The sequence below is a fragment of the Arvicanthis niloticus genome, chromosome 1 (assembly GCF_011762505.2).
Source record: "Arvicanthis niloticus isolate mArvNil1 chromosome 1, mArvNil1.pat.X, whole genome shotgun sequence".
NCBI classification, from domain to species: domain Eukaryota; kingdom Metazoa; phylum Chordata; class Mammalia; order Rodentia; family Muridae; genus Arvicanthis; species Arvicanthis niloticus.
Window position 1 is genome coordinate 52,316,355 of NC_047658.1, and position 13,334 is coordinate 52,329,688.

At 45.7% G+C, this 13,334-nt stretch overlaps 1 protein-coding gene and 1 long non-coding RNA gene across 2 annotated transcripts in view; one reads left to right on the forward strand and one right to left on the reverse strand.

Moving 5' to 3' along the window:
* Nucleotides 1-8,681, forward strand: part of LOC143442789 (uncharacterized) — a 37,723-nt gene extending 29,042 nt beyond the window's left edge. Inside the window, exon 3 of the long non-coding RNA XR_013111279.1 lies at nucleotides 8,561-8,681. This is a non-coding gene — a long non-coding RNA (uncharacterized LOC143442789). The remainder of the gene's footprint in view (nucleotides 1-8,560) is intronic.
* Nucleotides 1-13,334, reverse strand: part of Iqgap1 (IQ motif containing GTPase activating protein 1) — an 86,075-nt gene that overhangs the window by 8,916 nt on the left and 63,825 nt on the right. Inside the window, exons 23-35 of the mRNA XM_034502526.2 lie at nucleotides 12,969-13,177; nucleotides 11,423-11,578; nucleotides 10,698-10,861; nucleotides 9,081-9,305; nucleotides 7,971-8,111; nucleotides 7,798-7,882; nucleotides 6,557-6,789; nucleotides 5,827-5,959; nucleotides 4,601-4,703; nucleotides 3,828-3,963; nucleotides 3,490-3,577; nucleotides 2,159-2,371; nucleotides 1,340-1,506 (exon numbers count right to left, since the gene is read on the reverse strand). Coding sequence (XP_034358417.1) covers nucleotides 1,340-1,506; nucleotides 2,159-2,371; nucleotides 3,490-3,577; nucleotides 3,828-3,963; nucleotides 4,601-4,703; nucleotides 5,827-5,959; nucleotides 6,557-6,789; nucleotides 7,798-7,882; nucleotides 7,971-8,111; nucleotides 9,081-9,305; nucleotides 10,698-10,861; nucleotides 11,423-11,578; nucleotides 12,969-13,177 — 2,053 coding nt within the window. The remainder of the gene's footprint in view (nucleotides 1-1,339; nucleotides 1,507-2,158; nucleotides 2,372-3,489; nucleotides 3,578-3,827; nucleotides 3,964-4,600; nucleotides 4,704-5,826; nucleotides 5,960-6,556; nucleotides 6,790-7,797; nucleotides 7,883-7,970; nucleotides 8,112-9,080; nucleotides 9,306-10,697; nucleotides 10,862-11,422; nucleotides 11,579-12,968; nucleotides 13,178-13,334) is intronic.

Here is a 13,334-nt window from a genome sequence, read left to right on the forward strand (position 1 = left end):
CTAAACAAAGTTAGGGTGGCTTGGAGAAATCATCATTCTAGGCCTGAGCAGAGCAAACTACAAATTCAACGTGACACATACATGAGAAAGCCAGAGAACACAAAAGGCGGACAGAGCACACTAAAGGCTGTAAGGGCTCAGGACCACCTCTCCAGACTGGCCCCACCTCCCTCCGGGAGGTGCCTGAGCTACGGGGGAGGGTGCAGGAAGCCCAATTAAACCTCTAGAGAGTCTGTGGGAAGGGCACATGGGTGTCCTGTTCTCCAATCCTTCTAAGGGTTGAAGTTTCTAAAAAGAAAAGGTTGGGAGTTTGGAGTTTCTTCCCTGTAAAACTGGCAGGCTCACAGGTTTGTGACCAGCACAGGACAGCTTTCCCTGGAGCTTGTGATCCTGCCCACAGGCATCAGGAAGCCTAAAGGTTTATAAACTCTTTTGGAGATTGGCTGGTTTGGAGACTGGCCTGCTACATGCTGGAATTACAGGTGGGCACCATCATGCTTAGAGGGAGATCTGGAAGCCAAGTCAGACAGTCCCCTTCCATGATTCACCAACATCTAGACCAAACTAATACTTTAGGAACAAGTACGTGGAAAAAAGCACCTCCAAGCTCTTCCCACCTCCCCACATCACAGTAACAAATGGAGCCAGGCAATTATGCAGACATCAGAAACAAAGAAGTAACGCGCAGCAGGTAGGTCCTGGGTGCTGTAGTTCAGTGGCAGCGCACACCTTTAATCACAGCACCTGGGAGACAGAGGCAGGCGGGACAGAGGCAGGCGAATATCTGAGTTCAAGCCCAGCCTGGTCTATAGAGTGAGTTCCTGACCAGTGAGACAGTAAGATCCTATCTCAAAAAAGAAAAAAGGAGGGGTAGAGAGCTGGCTCAGAGGTTAAAAGTACAGGCTGCTCGTCCAGAGGTCCTGGGTTCAATTCCCGGCAACCACATGGTGGCTCACAACCATCTGTGATGGGATCCGATGCCCTCTTCTGGTGTGTCTGAAGACAGGGACAGTGTACTTGTACATAAAATAAATAATTCTTTAAAAAAAAGAAGAAAGAAAAGAAAAACCCAACTTTAAGCCAGCAAAATGTAGCCAGTAAAGTACTTCCCTCAAGAGTCTGGAGATCCGAGCTCAGCTCCTGGGAGCCATGTCAGACAGAGAGCCGACTCTCGAGTTGTCTTTGACATCCACACACGTGTCCTTCCTTCCCTCCTCACATTAGCGACAGGACAGTTATTAAAATGAAAACACTTCTCTCATTGTCACATTAGAAGCTGTCTTTACTTCTCTCCACCCCTCAAATTCCCACCCTGGAATAATTAAAAACAAAGACTCACTTGCCCTTGCTGGCCAAGTTATCCAGACAGGTTTTGATATAGCTCTTGTAGTAATCCACCTGCTCTCCATAAAAGGTGGCCTTCGAGTTGAGCGCCGAGTACGTCTGCTGCAGCTTTACCAACTCAGCTTTCCTCCTCTGCCTGTATCTCCGCTGATTCCGGATATCCTGAGGCACAACCGTGACAATTAGGAAAGAGATGGCAGGCAGCCTGTGCCTCTTGAACCATCCCTGTTCATGAACACTACAACATAGCTAGACTCAACTCAAACATGCTAGCCGTTAACAGGCAGCGACCTGGGCTCGAAACCTAAAAGAAATTCCAATCTCATCGGCCTATATCCACTAGCAACAGGGAAGTGTGTGCCCTGATTTTGTGCGCTTAGACTTTACTTACAAAGCTGGTCTAGACCTCATACACATTCTGTCCTGAGAGGGGAAAAAGAAAGAACCAAGTTCCTTAACACGAGATCATTATCTCAGTCAAATTCAAACCCTAATGCCTGCTTGGGGGAGTCATACAAGTCACGTGGACTGTGCAACTACAAACTTTATGTTTTCCATAGCAATCATAACAGAGGTCTGGGGGATTCCTTAAGAGCAAAGAAAAACTCTGTCACCAGAAAGAAACTAGTGAATGAAGGCTGTCTCCCCATTAATTTAGACCATATAAAAAAAATCCACCTCAGAAGTGAAGTCCTGGTGTGAGAGTCAGAGGCTGCACCTCAGAGTTCCTGCACTGTCTATAGATAAGGCCAGGCCACCACTACCCCCGAGTGCTGTACCTTGGCCAGGCCACCACTGCCCCTGAGTGCTGTACCTTGGCTATGTCGTTGATGAGTTCCTGGTATCTGTTCTTTGGGTCCACCGTCCCAAGCTCCGTTAGCTTCTTTAGGCCAGTCTGGATCTTTTCTTTCTTCTCCTGGAGGCTGAGGTTGTTATCCTCCTTCATGGGCTTGGATTTTTTCATCTTGTCGGGAGTTTTGGCATCTCGGATAGCCCGTCTCTGCATGGCCCTCTGATGTTCAGCTTCCTACAGATGGAAAAAACCCCACAAAAAAAACATGTTCATCAGTTCACCACAGGAGGCCTAAGCTTACACTTACATAGCATATTTGCACTCAAATACAGTTCCCAAACTCTGCTGCAGACATTTCCTCCCTCTACCCATTGCCAGCCAAAGAACAGCACGAAGGGGAGATATCTCATTCCACCCACAAAGCACATCTGTGAATCCAGATGCTCAGCCTCCCTGACACTAGGTCTAGTCAGGAGAGCAGATGCTGAACTACAGTGTCCTTTATCTTCATCTTCCCTAGCTTATCTCGGACACTGAAGCCCATCTTACTTTATTCTAAATGTGGCTCAAAATAACTATATAAAATAATGTAACAGCTATGTCCAGTAAACCCTTGCAAATTCCTCCCAACAGGCTGCCTGAGCTGAAGCAGGCTCTTGCTGCCCTCTGCTCCCCAGCAGGTGCAAACTCTGGTGTAGCAATAAGAAACCCTTCCTCAGACTCTGCCATCTTTCCTTACCCTTTCTTTTACTTTTTAAAAAAACCACTGAGACACACAGTTCCTCACTGTGTAGCCCTAGCTGGCCTGCAACTAGCTAGGTAGAGCAGGCTGGCCTCGAACTCAGAGATATTTGCTGGAATCAAAGGCATGCCCACCAAACCCAGCAATTTCTGGCATTGTTATAATCAATACTATAGTTAATTTCTAGTATTACAATTTCAGATATATGTACTATCATTTTCCTAACTGGAATTTAAGTTTGGAACCACATCTTGCACCAAGTCCTTCTTCTAATTACAACTGTAAGACACTCACTAAATTACCAGGCAGACTGATTCTGCCCCGGATTAAATCCTCGTTCACCCTATATTCGTTTTCCCTCTCCTTCTCCCTTCCGATTTCTCTTTTGTTTGAAGGAAAAGGGGGTTTCATGCCCTGAGAGCACCATCTGGATTTAGGAGTCACCAACTTCCCAGACAAACGAGCCCTAATTATTATTGTCTCGAGGTTAGACCCATGCTCACCCTAGGGTCTAAGCCCTTCCCTGTCCCACTGGCCCCATCCAGGAATGCATCTATCACAGAAAAGCCTCTCCTGTTTAGGAAGAGGAGAGTGAAACCTTCATTTGTACCTGTTCATTGGTGGCTGGGGTTTCTAGGATTTCAGTCAAGGTCTCTCCTGGCTGGAACCGGATGACATCCACAATTAAACGCTTTGTACTGTAACGAGATGGGAAGGTGTTTCAACATGGCTGTATGCTCCTTGTCCCCGGATCTAAGCAGCAGTTGAAGCACCCTTACAGCACAGATGCCTTTCTACAGCACCCAACAAGACTGCTACACAAGGAGCAGGGACCCACAGCGGAGTGGGTGCTGAGGACTGTAATGGGCAAGAGAGGCCAGGGTGGACGACCCTGTGTGAACCAGCAAATATGGTTTCAAGGCACTCCCTTCTCCCTTCAGCACTCACTTCAGTAAGATGGTCCGAGCGTCCATCTCTGCGTTCTCGTCACCAGGCACGTCAAACTTGTTGGTCAACGTGAGAGACACTTCCGTCTTAGCCAGCGCCTCCTTGTTGGGGTCGTTTGAGTTGCCACAGCCTTCTCCTGCAGTTTGGGGAGTGGAGAAAGAATCAATGCAATAAAAGGACACTCTGGAGGGAAAATAATACAAATAAATATGATCAGGCCCAATATGACTCTTGATGAACCAAAACACTGTGTGCCAAGCTCAGTTTTTAGTGAGAAGTAAAAGAAAATACACCAAATGGTTAAGGAAAAGGGTCACTAATACAGTAACTTTATAAATGTGAAGAAAATAATTTCGCTGGGGCACAGTGACACATACTTCTAATCCCAGCCCTGGGGGACCTGAGACAGGTAAGATCTCTGGGAGTCTGAAGCCAGCCTGGTCTTTTAGTGAGTTCTAGGCCAGACAGGACTACAAAGGGAGACACCTCCACCCAACTCTGACCCCCACCTCAAAACACTTTCAACAATGTAACATCAAGATTCTCTCTCAATAATCTTTCCTTTATAAAAGGTATACTTTCACATTATATATGTGAATGTTTGTCTTTGTATTTGAAAGTATCTTGCACTAGATTCAGCTCCTCGATGGCAGACAAGGCCTACACTAGTTTTCTTTCCCACAATGTGTCTAGACTTTGGTACAGTGCAAAGTCAGAGAGACAGTGACAACAATCCTCCTCTCAGCTTTTCAGTGGCTAATTAAGAACATTACCTATAAGGGACTCGATGGTGGGCACCTCCCCAAGGTCATCCAGCAGTTCGTGGATGGGGTCGTTGTGCTCTGGAGCAATGGCGTCCTGATGGTCCAACAGGAGCTGCAAAGAGCCAGGGATTGATGCCACTTTTACCGCCAACCCTCTGTCCCCACTGGCAAGGCCAAACAGCAAAACTGCTGCATCCAAAGGACAAACGAGCTAGCCTAGCACACAGCGTGAGGGACCGAGCAGCACACTGGACTTCACACAACAGCGTACGTTGTCAAACACCAGGAGATCCTGGCCTGGTCAAAAAAGATCCAAATGCTCCCGGTGTAAGAAAGCACAGGACACTGACTAAATTCACAGACTAAAATCAGCGCACCTGACAAGCACCAATTCAACGACATACTGAGATTTGCTCAGTATCCCAGGGATGTAGCTTGCTTTGGCCAGCTGGGTTTTTTTGTTGTTGTTTTTTCCAGTGCTGAGTTTTAAAGTCTGCCAACATGCAGTATCTTCTTATTCAGAAAAAGCACCCAGAGCCATACTGCCACTATCTTCCTGCCACTCAACAAAGCCTCATGCATGCTACTATCCCAGGTAATGTCTTCAGAGGGGACAGGACCTGGAATGCCATCAACATTTTACATACAACATCACATATGTAATTTTTGATCTACCTGTCCCCAATGGGAGAAGGAAACTGTATGAAAAATCTATACAAACAGGGAGCTTCCAAAGGAAAACACCACAGCCAGAGAGGAAGAAGCTGGTGTAGGTCACATGAGAGGAGTATGGAGCGGCTGACATGAGGGAGAGCATTTCACCAAGCCGCTATGACTGCGCTCACAATGTACTTTTGGAGTCCATTCCTAGGGATTCTGGGTCAGGATACCTGTCACAGGGCTGGCAGTGGCAGTCATCACTTCTCAATATCAGTGTGGCTGATAACTCAGTCAGGTGGCTTATGAATTTGCAGAGCAGTAGATGTTTTGAGTTTGAAACAGGGCTGGGGTGTAGCTCAGAGGCAGAGCACTTAGTCCATGCTAGCGCACCCTCCCCCCCCCCCAGCCCCACCCCCCACCTTCCCACCCTGCCCCAGGAAGAGAAAAAAACAAAACAAGCACTGTGGTGGCAATTAAGACTACAGCAAAGTGAGAGAGGAAGCAGGTGCCAGGGAGAGTCATTAAAGGCAGAGGGATGCAACTATGCAACTAAGTAATTAAGGGAAAGCACTTACAGTGTGGGTGTTGATGATTTCACCAATGGAAATGTAGATAACTGGCTTGGTGAGGGTGACTAGGTCAGAATACTCATCCACGTTAAATTTATCCTGAAGCTCTGGGACGTCACAAGCGGTTTGGAAAAACCGTCTGAAAGTAAACACCAGCAAGAGCCATTGGCAGGGCAGCCGAGGAAAGGGCACACACAGACCCTTCGAGTGCTGTGTTAGGACACAAACCAGCCAAAACAATGGGATTCTAGAAAAGTGGCCACGTGTTTGCTGCTCAATTCCTGCCTGGCAGCCTGGGGATAGTGGGACAGTTCTCCTGCCAGCTCTATTTCCACCCACAATAAGCACAAGCACAACTTAAACTGGCCCTCAAACACCTGTGCACTTCACCTCTAAGGAACTGCTCCGGGCACTGCGCTCAAAAGTAAGTAAGTAAGTATTAATTTCCAAATATCAAAAGCACTCTGTAGTTCTTCTCTTGATTAGAGTGAGCATGGACTTAATGCAGACACTCCTTTTATATTAAATACTACTATGATTGCATATGAAAATCTTCCTGATGCATGTACCCATTTCTAGAGCCCTTGAGCCTTACACTTACACACACACAAACACACACACGCACACACACACCCCCCCCCATACACTCACATCTTGCAACTCAGGAGTCAGGGAAATGAGGGAGATGGCTAATCTTGCTTTTTCAGTCAGACTCAGGTTGTTTACTCTGACTGACCTGAATTTCTGGTAGGACTGAGAGAGGTATTCATTAATGATGCTTAAGTGGGCATTATCGCCCAGAAACATCTTGTTGGAAGCCGCGTGCTGGAGCATCTTTGCAATGGAGCCCAGATTTCTTCGCTGGTCCGTGGTGAGCTGGCCCCCTGCCGACAGGTCAATGATGTCGAAGGCATCGGGAGCCACGATGGCCGGGTTCATATACCGGTAGTAAAGCAAGTTACCGATGATCTGAAACACAAGCACGAGCATTCACTAAAGACCAGACCACCGAGCAAGCCACACGTGACTTCGCTAGCAATGACAATGAGAAAATGTTGTCCTGTGAGGAAGGTAAGCAGAAAGCACACACCAACCAACATGCATCCATGCACACACACTTCCCTTCAAGACCTAAAACTCAAAATACACTGGGGGATGTGTGTAGTGGGAATAAGAGAACTGATACTGGTATCAGAGCTAAATAAAGGCACAGATTTAGAACATATAAGTCACATTTAAGGAGTGTGATCCAACACTCCAGGACACCTTCTGTTCCTACGTTACAGCAGCAGCTCAGGCTGATGTCAACCACCTTTGTGGGTTTTATAAATAGGTTTTTAGGAAGCTATGGAGCACGGTGAAAGTAAGTCCTTAAGATGACCTAGTTAGCACAGTGCCATCTGTCTAACCCCCACCGCCAACATGCCACAAACTGCAAAGGCCATGTTCATGCTTCTGAAATGAGATTCACTCAACACACGTCTTGCACGGGAGAACGCAAGGACAATCATGGCATCTCCCCTAGAGTTCCAGAAAAAATGTAAAATTAATTCACCTGGACATAAAGTCTAGAATCGAGGCCTCACTGTAGGAAAGCACAGAACTAGGAGAGAGAAGAGAGAAGCGTTCAGATTTAAAAGGTAAAATACAAGTAGAAGGGAGTGTAGCCAAGTAAGAAGAGGAAGCAGGGAAGCCTCGGCAGAGCGCTACGCTCGCTGCTATTCACCTGGCCGCCAGGAGAGGGAGCACTGCTCCAGAGAAAAGAGGACTCAGGAAAACTTCCCACTTCCTATACTTAGTGTACACCATGTGCCTTTAAAGATGACTAGACACTATCTGTTTAGAAGGACCATCATCTTCTAGTTACAACTGCTTTGGAGGCTCCCAGTCGAGGACACTCAGGCACTTCCTGCTGGTCTATGTCACTGGGCATCTGACAGGAGAAGGGCAGGAACCTGCCAGCTTTCAGATTCGCACCTTCAGCAGCTCGTCCTCACCAGCATCAGGGAACTTCTCATGCAGCGAATCCTTCAGCACTTTGGCAATGAAGCGCATCCCGTAACTGTGGGACGGACAAGACAGAGCGTGGTCAGGCCACAGAGCACGCCACCAACCAGGCTTTATTTGGGGTCACAAGTGATGGCACTCACGGGATTTTGTCCACAGAGCTGACAATGGCTGACAGGAACTTGTCTGTCACAGCCCTCATGTTCCTGATGGAGTTGTCTAGCCTTGTCTTCACTTCTTCGTGAGACAAGGCTTGTTCGGGGGTCACATCATAGGGCAGTTTGCTGAGAAAACAGAAATGACCCCAGCAATATTAGACCAACCCCCAGGAATAGTTCGAGGCAAGAACTTGTCTTTTAGAAATAGAAAGACCCAGAAAGCGTAGCTAACTTAGGCTCCTGTGGACAAGCTGTAAACTGGATGCCTTGTATTATATGTCACACTAATAAGCACTTAGCAACACAACACATGGAAGCCATCATATCTTCTCCCGAGTCTCTCAGCAGTAGAGGCATATGAGCAGGTAATCATAAATATACTATATGGACTAGAGGTTTTAAAAACCTTTCCTTGGGTGTAATTTTTATTTACCTGTTTGTTGTCTCTATCCCAATAAGCTATGAAGGAAGGGGTAAGGTGGTAAGTCTGTTTCATTCACTATTATAGTTGTTTTTTTCTATTATTATTATTATTATTATTATTATTATTATTATTATTATTATTATTATTATAGGTGTGTGGCACAAAGCACACATGGAGTTGGTTCTCTCCATGTTTACATGGACTCTGAAGATGAAATTCAGCTCTCCAGAATCACACAGGAAGAGCTTTACCTGCTGAGCTATGTTTTCCATGCCTCGTTCACTGTTATGTTTTATCTTACATGTATCTAACAGTGCTAATAAATATATAGTAAACAGTAAGTATTTGCTAAACAGGTGATTATCAACTTAATAACCTATAGCATAGTTCTCAAAGGAAAAGTGTACGTCTCTGTGTGTGTGTGTGTGTGTGTGTGTGTGTGTGTGTGTGTGTTTTCTTTGTCGTCTATGCTGGCCCAAAACTCACTATGTAGCTAAGACTAATCTTTCTGCCTCTAGAACCTAAGTGCTGAGGTTACAAACATGTGCCACCATGTCTAGCAGGAAATGTTATTTGAAAAATCATCACTTCGTAAATCAAAAGTAACTGTCATTAAAAAAAGATACAGAAAACAGCAAGCACACAAAAGAAAGGGGCTGTGACCACCATACCTGGCCTCTCCAGTCTGAGACTCCATCTGATTAACCCAAGACTTGTATATATCCACGGGGTCCGTTTTGATGTTGAGAGACTTGTCATCCATAATTTCCTTCACAACAGGGGCCAAGATCTGCCGGAGGGCATTCTGTCCCCGGGCACCACGGTTGAAACTTACAACCATCTTAATAACCGTAGGGTTTCCTGTCACAATTTCTTGAATCTGATCCACCTTTGACCTATAAGATGCCAAACACAAATTAAGTTTAAACTAATCTCAGAATCTATCGACCTATCAATTTTCTTATGGAAACAGGTTAAGTCTTCTTCTGGAAGCATTTCCCAGCATTTACAGAACCTTCTGGTAGCTGCTCACTGAGGTGCAGGAGTCATGGTTGGAACTTCACATCAGGACCAGTACTGTCAAATAATTCCCCCCCCCCCCCAACATAAAGCCTCTCTATGTTGCTAAGGCTGACCTCAAACTCCTAAACCTCCTGCCTCTGCCACTGTCTTCCAACAATACTTTTTGTGTTTTGTTTGGGACAGGGTCTATGATTTTCCTGCCTCAGCCTCCTGAATGCTGGGATTACAGGTGGAGCCACCATACTGGCCCACTCTTTCTGTCTTTTAAAAATTATGTATAGTTATTTATCTAGAATGTATGTGAAGGTCAGAGAATGAGTCGGTTCTTTCTACCATATGGTCTGTGGGTTGAACTCAAGTCATCAGGCTTGGTAGCAAGCATTTTTTTCCCATGCAGCCATCTTGCCAGGCCCTCCTGTCTCTCAAGAGTCACTCCTAACTGTAATAACTATGCTACAGTGATAACTGCTGAAACTTAGCTACTGTTTAGTTCAGTTGCAGAATTAAAAGGTCTTTGTGCCTCTCAATGAGTGGAAACCTAGACAGAGACGGATAGGTGACCATACTAGACACAGTAATGCTTTATGTAGTGGTGTGGCACTATTAGGAGATATGGCCTTGTTGGAGGAAGTGTGTCACTGTGGGAGTGGGCTTTGAGACCCTCCTCCCAGCTGCCTATGAGCCAGTCTTCTGTTTGCCTTCAGAACAAGATGTAGAATTCTTAGCTCCAACACCATATCAGCCTGGATGCTGCCATACTCACCACCATGATGATAAAATGGACTGAACCTCAGAACCTGTAAGCCAACCCCAATTAAATGTTGTTCTTTATAAGAGTTGCCTTGGTCATGGTGTCTCTTCACAGCAGTAAAACCTTAGCTAAGACACTTTGGAAGGCCTCAAGTGTGAAGACCTGTTCTGGGCATTAATCCTGTTAACAATCAACTTCCTGCCCAACCTCTAGAATGCTGGGATTTCAGGAATACACAGGTATGCTAGGCAGTTAACAACACTTTATAGTACATGCTTCCCCCCCCCCAACCCCCCCAGACAGGGTTTCTCTGTGTAGCCCTGGCTGTCCTGGAACTCACTCTGTAGACCAAGCTGGCCTCGAACTCAGAAATCCTCCTGCCTCTGCCTCCCAATAGTACATGCTTTTAAAAACAGTATTTCTCACAAATTGAGATCAAGGAAAGACAAAGGACGTCCAAGTCTGAACTACGAGAATCTCTCGTGACCGGCCCAGCCGCCCACCCCGTCCTTACTTGATCTCCTCCTGGAGTGCTGTCTGGAAGAGACGAAGCAGCAGGTACTCTTCCCGCTGGTTGGATGCGTAGTTGTACAGCGTGAAGATCACAGAGTCCATGAACTTGGTGGACTTGTTCTGCGGCATCTGAAAGATCAGCTTGGCCAGATAGGTAGGGTTGGTCTGAAATAAAGCCAACACATCAGAAACTTCTAGATAATATAAAGGCTGATTTGTCTTTTCATTCACACTTTTTTAAATATTAATTTTGAAAATATAATTTTATTTTTCCCTTCCATTTCTTCCCACAATGCCTCCTAAATACCCACCCTTGCTCTCTCAAACACATGGCCTCTTTTTCTTTAATTGTTGATATATAAATACATAAATACAACCTGCTCAGTCTGTATAATGTTACTTGTGTATACATTTTCAGGCTGAGCATTTGGTACTGGAAAAGCAGTTGGTGTGCTCTCCCCAGGGAAGACCACCTCGCTGGCTCCCAGCATTCCTAGTGACCTGAAGCTCTTTGTCTAGGGTTGAGGCCTCCTGAACTTACCCCTCCCAAGCTTATGCTTTGTAAAACTTCAAGGATTGTAATATACAGAAGAAAAACAAGACATATCCCCCCCACATATCACTCAGTGGAAACCAGGCAAGACTCCTAGAAGGATCTGTGGGATGGTTTCCCCGAGAGAAGTAAATGAACCAGGTTGTACACAGGCAACCCCAAGCGCCACTTGCCTGTAGCAGATAGAAGAGATGCTGATAGGCTTCCAGCTTCTCCCTCTTCTCCTTGCTCAGAGCCTTTAGCCCGCCCTTCTGCTTGTTTATCATCATCATGTCGGACAACTGTTCCTTATTTTTTTTGGTAAGTTTTTTACTATGGGAAACCACATCCTAGAAACAAAACCCAACACACTGATCACAGGGCTGGCCGAGCAGAGACGGCCGGCGTTGTGAAGAAGCACGTGTGCACCTGTACAGCGCATGTGCCATGCTGGCCAATCCCACCACACAGCCGATTTCACCCTGTTTTCCATAATTCAACCTCCTACTGCCACCTCGATATGAGGAACCCAAGCCATGGATTTCCCCATGGGATCAGAGGAGGAAATGTTCATGTAATAAGGAAATCAATTTCTAGGAGTAGATCTTAAAATCACGACTCTTTGAAAAAAGAAGGGGGGATCTCATGTACCCTACGCTGGCCTTTAACTTACTCTGTGGCTAAAAGTGACCTTGAACTTCTGGTCTTCCCGCTTCCATTTCCCAAGTGCAAGGACTGAAGGCATGTAACACTATGCCTAGTTTATGCAATCTGTGAGGGAAATCTATGGCTTCAAGTATGCTACCAATAAGGGCATACATAAGGGACAGACCTAACGCTCAGGGACAGCATACTGAACCAGCATGTCTCATACCCTGGCTTCAGGTCTAACATCACAATGAACAAACACATAAACATACTCTCTAGCTGTGCATGATGGCACTTGTATGTGGACAATGTATCAAGACACTGCCACTAAATAAAATTTACACAAAGCTGTGTAAGAGGCAACTGGGGGGCAGTTGGCTTAGTAGCTCAGCCTAGTATGTGTGAAGTCTTGGGTCAATTTCCAATACTGTCCAGAATGAATAAACAAATGAACAACCAGAAGGTTAAAAAAAAACCCATATACATATAAAATAATAAATAAATGAGGTGGGGAGAGGTTCAGTAGGGAATGGCACCTGCTGCCAAGCCTGGCGTCCTGAGTTTGATCTCCAGAGCCGTTATCATATGTTAGAAGAAAACAAGTTGCAACTTGTCCTGTGACATCTATATGTGTCCAACCCCCAAATAAATTACATAATAAATAATTAGCCTAAACTCAAAATATCTAAAGTTTAAAACCCTAAAGGACAAAAATCACCCAAAACATAATTCTGGAAACACAGTCAGCTGGGCACAGTGGTGAGTGCAGTGCTAGCCATGGGGATAGGATGATACTGGAGCTTAGCAGTTAGAGACCTTGGCCTAAACAAACTTGACCTCAGTATAGTCGGACATGCCTGGAATGTTATCTATAATAAAAGTGCAGATAATAGACAGAGATGATTCACTGAACCAAAACATCTGGAAATGGAGTCTTAGTCTCTAAGTAGGCGAAAATGAAGAACAGAAAATGATAGTCACTGGAATTAGAAAAGGGTTATCTCAAAAACAAAGTCAGCCTTCACACTCCCTGTTAGACAAGGCTGGACCCACACTCCCTGCTAGGAAGAGGGAGGGAGACCCCGTCCATACCTGCAGTGTGATCTTGTTCTTCACTAGCAGTCCGATTTTGATGTCCATGAGATTGAGGTCATTCTCCAGCTGCTGGTTGGAACGGATGAGTGTGATGACCTCCTCCCGCATCTTCATGAGATCAAGTTCCTCCTGAAAGTCCTGATCACTTTGGTCCAGGAGGTGGACAAACTTTCGGACCACAATCATAGGCGGATCCTCAGCATTGACTGACAGAGAAAATATGGATCAGACAAAGACCCGAGTAACCAGAAAGCCTTCCAGGTCTGTCTGAGGAGAGGTCAGTACTGTCTTAAAGCTCTAGTACACGATACACGAGATATTAATTCTCAGGTTTGAATGTGCTCAGACAACCGCCAAGTGCAG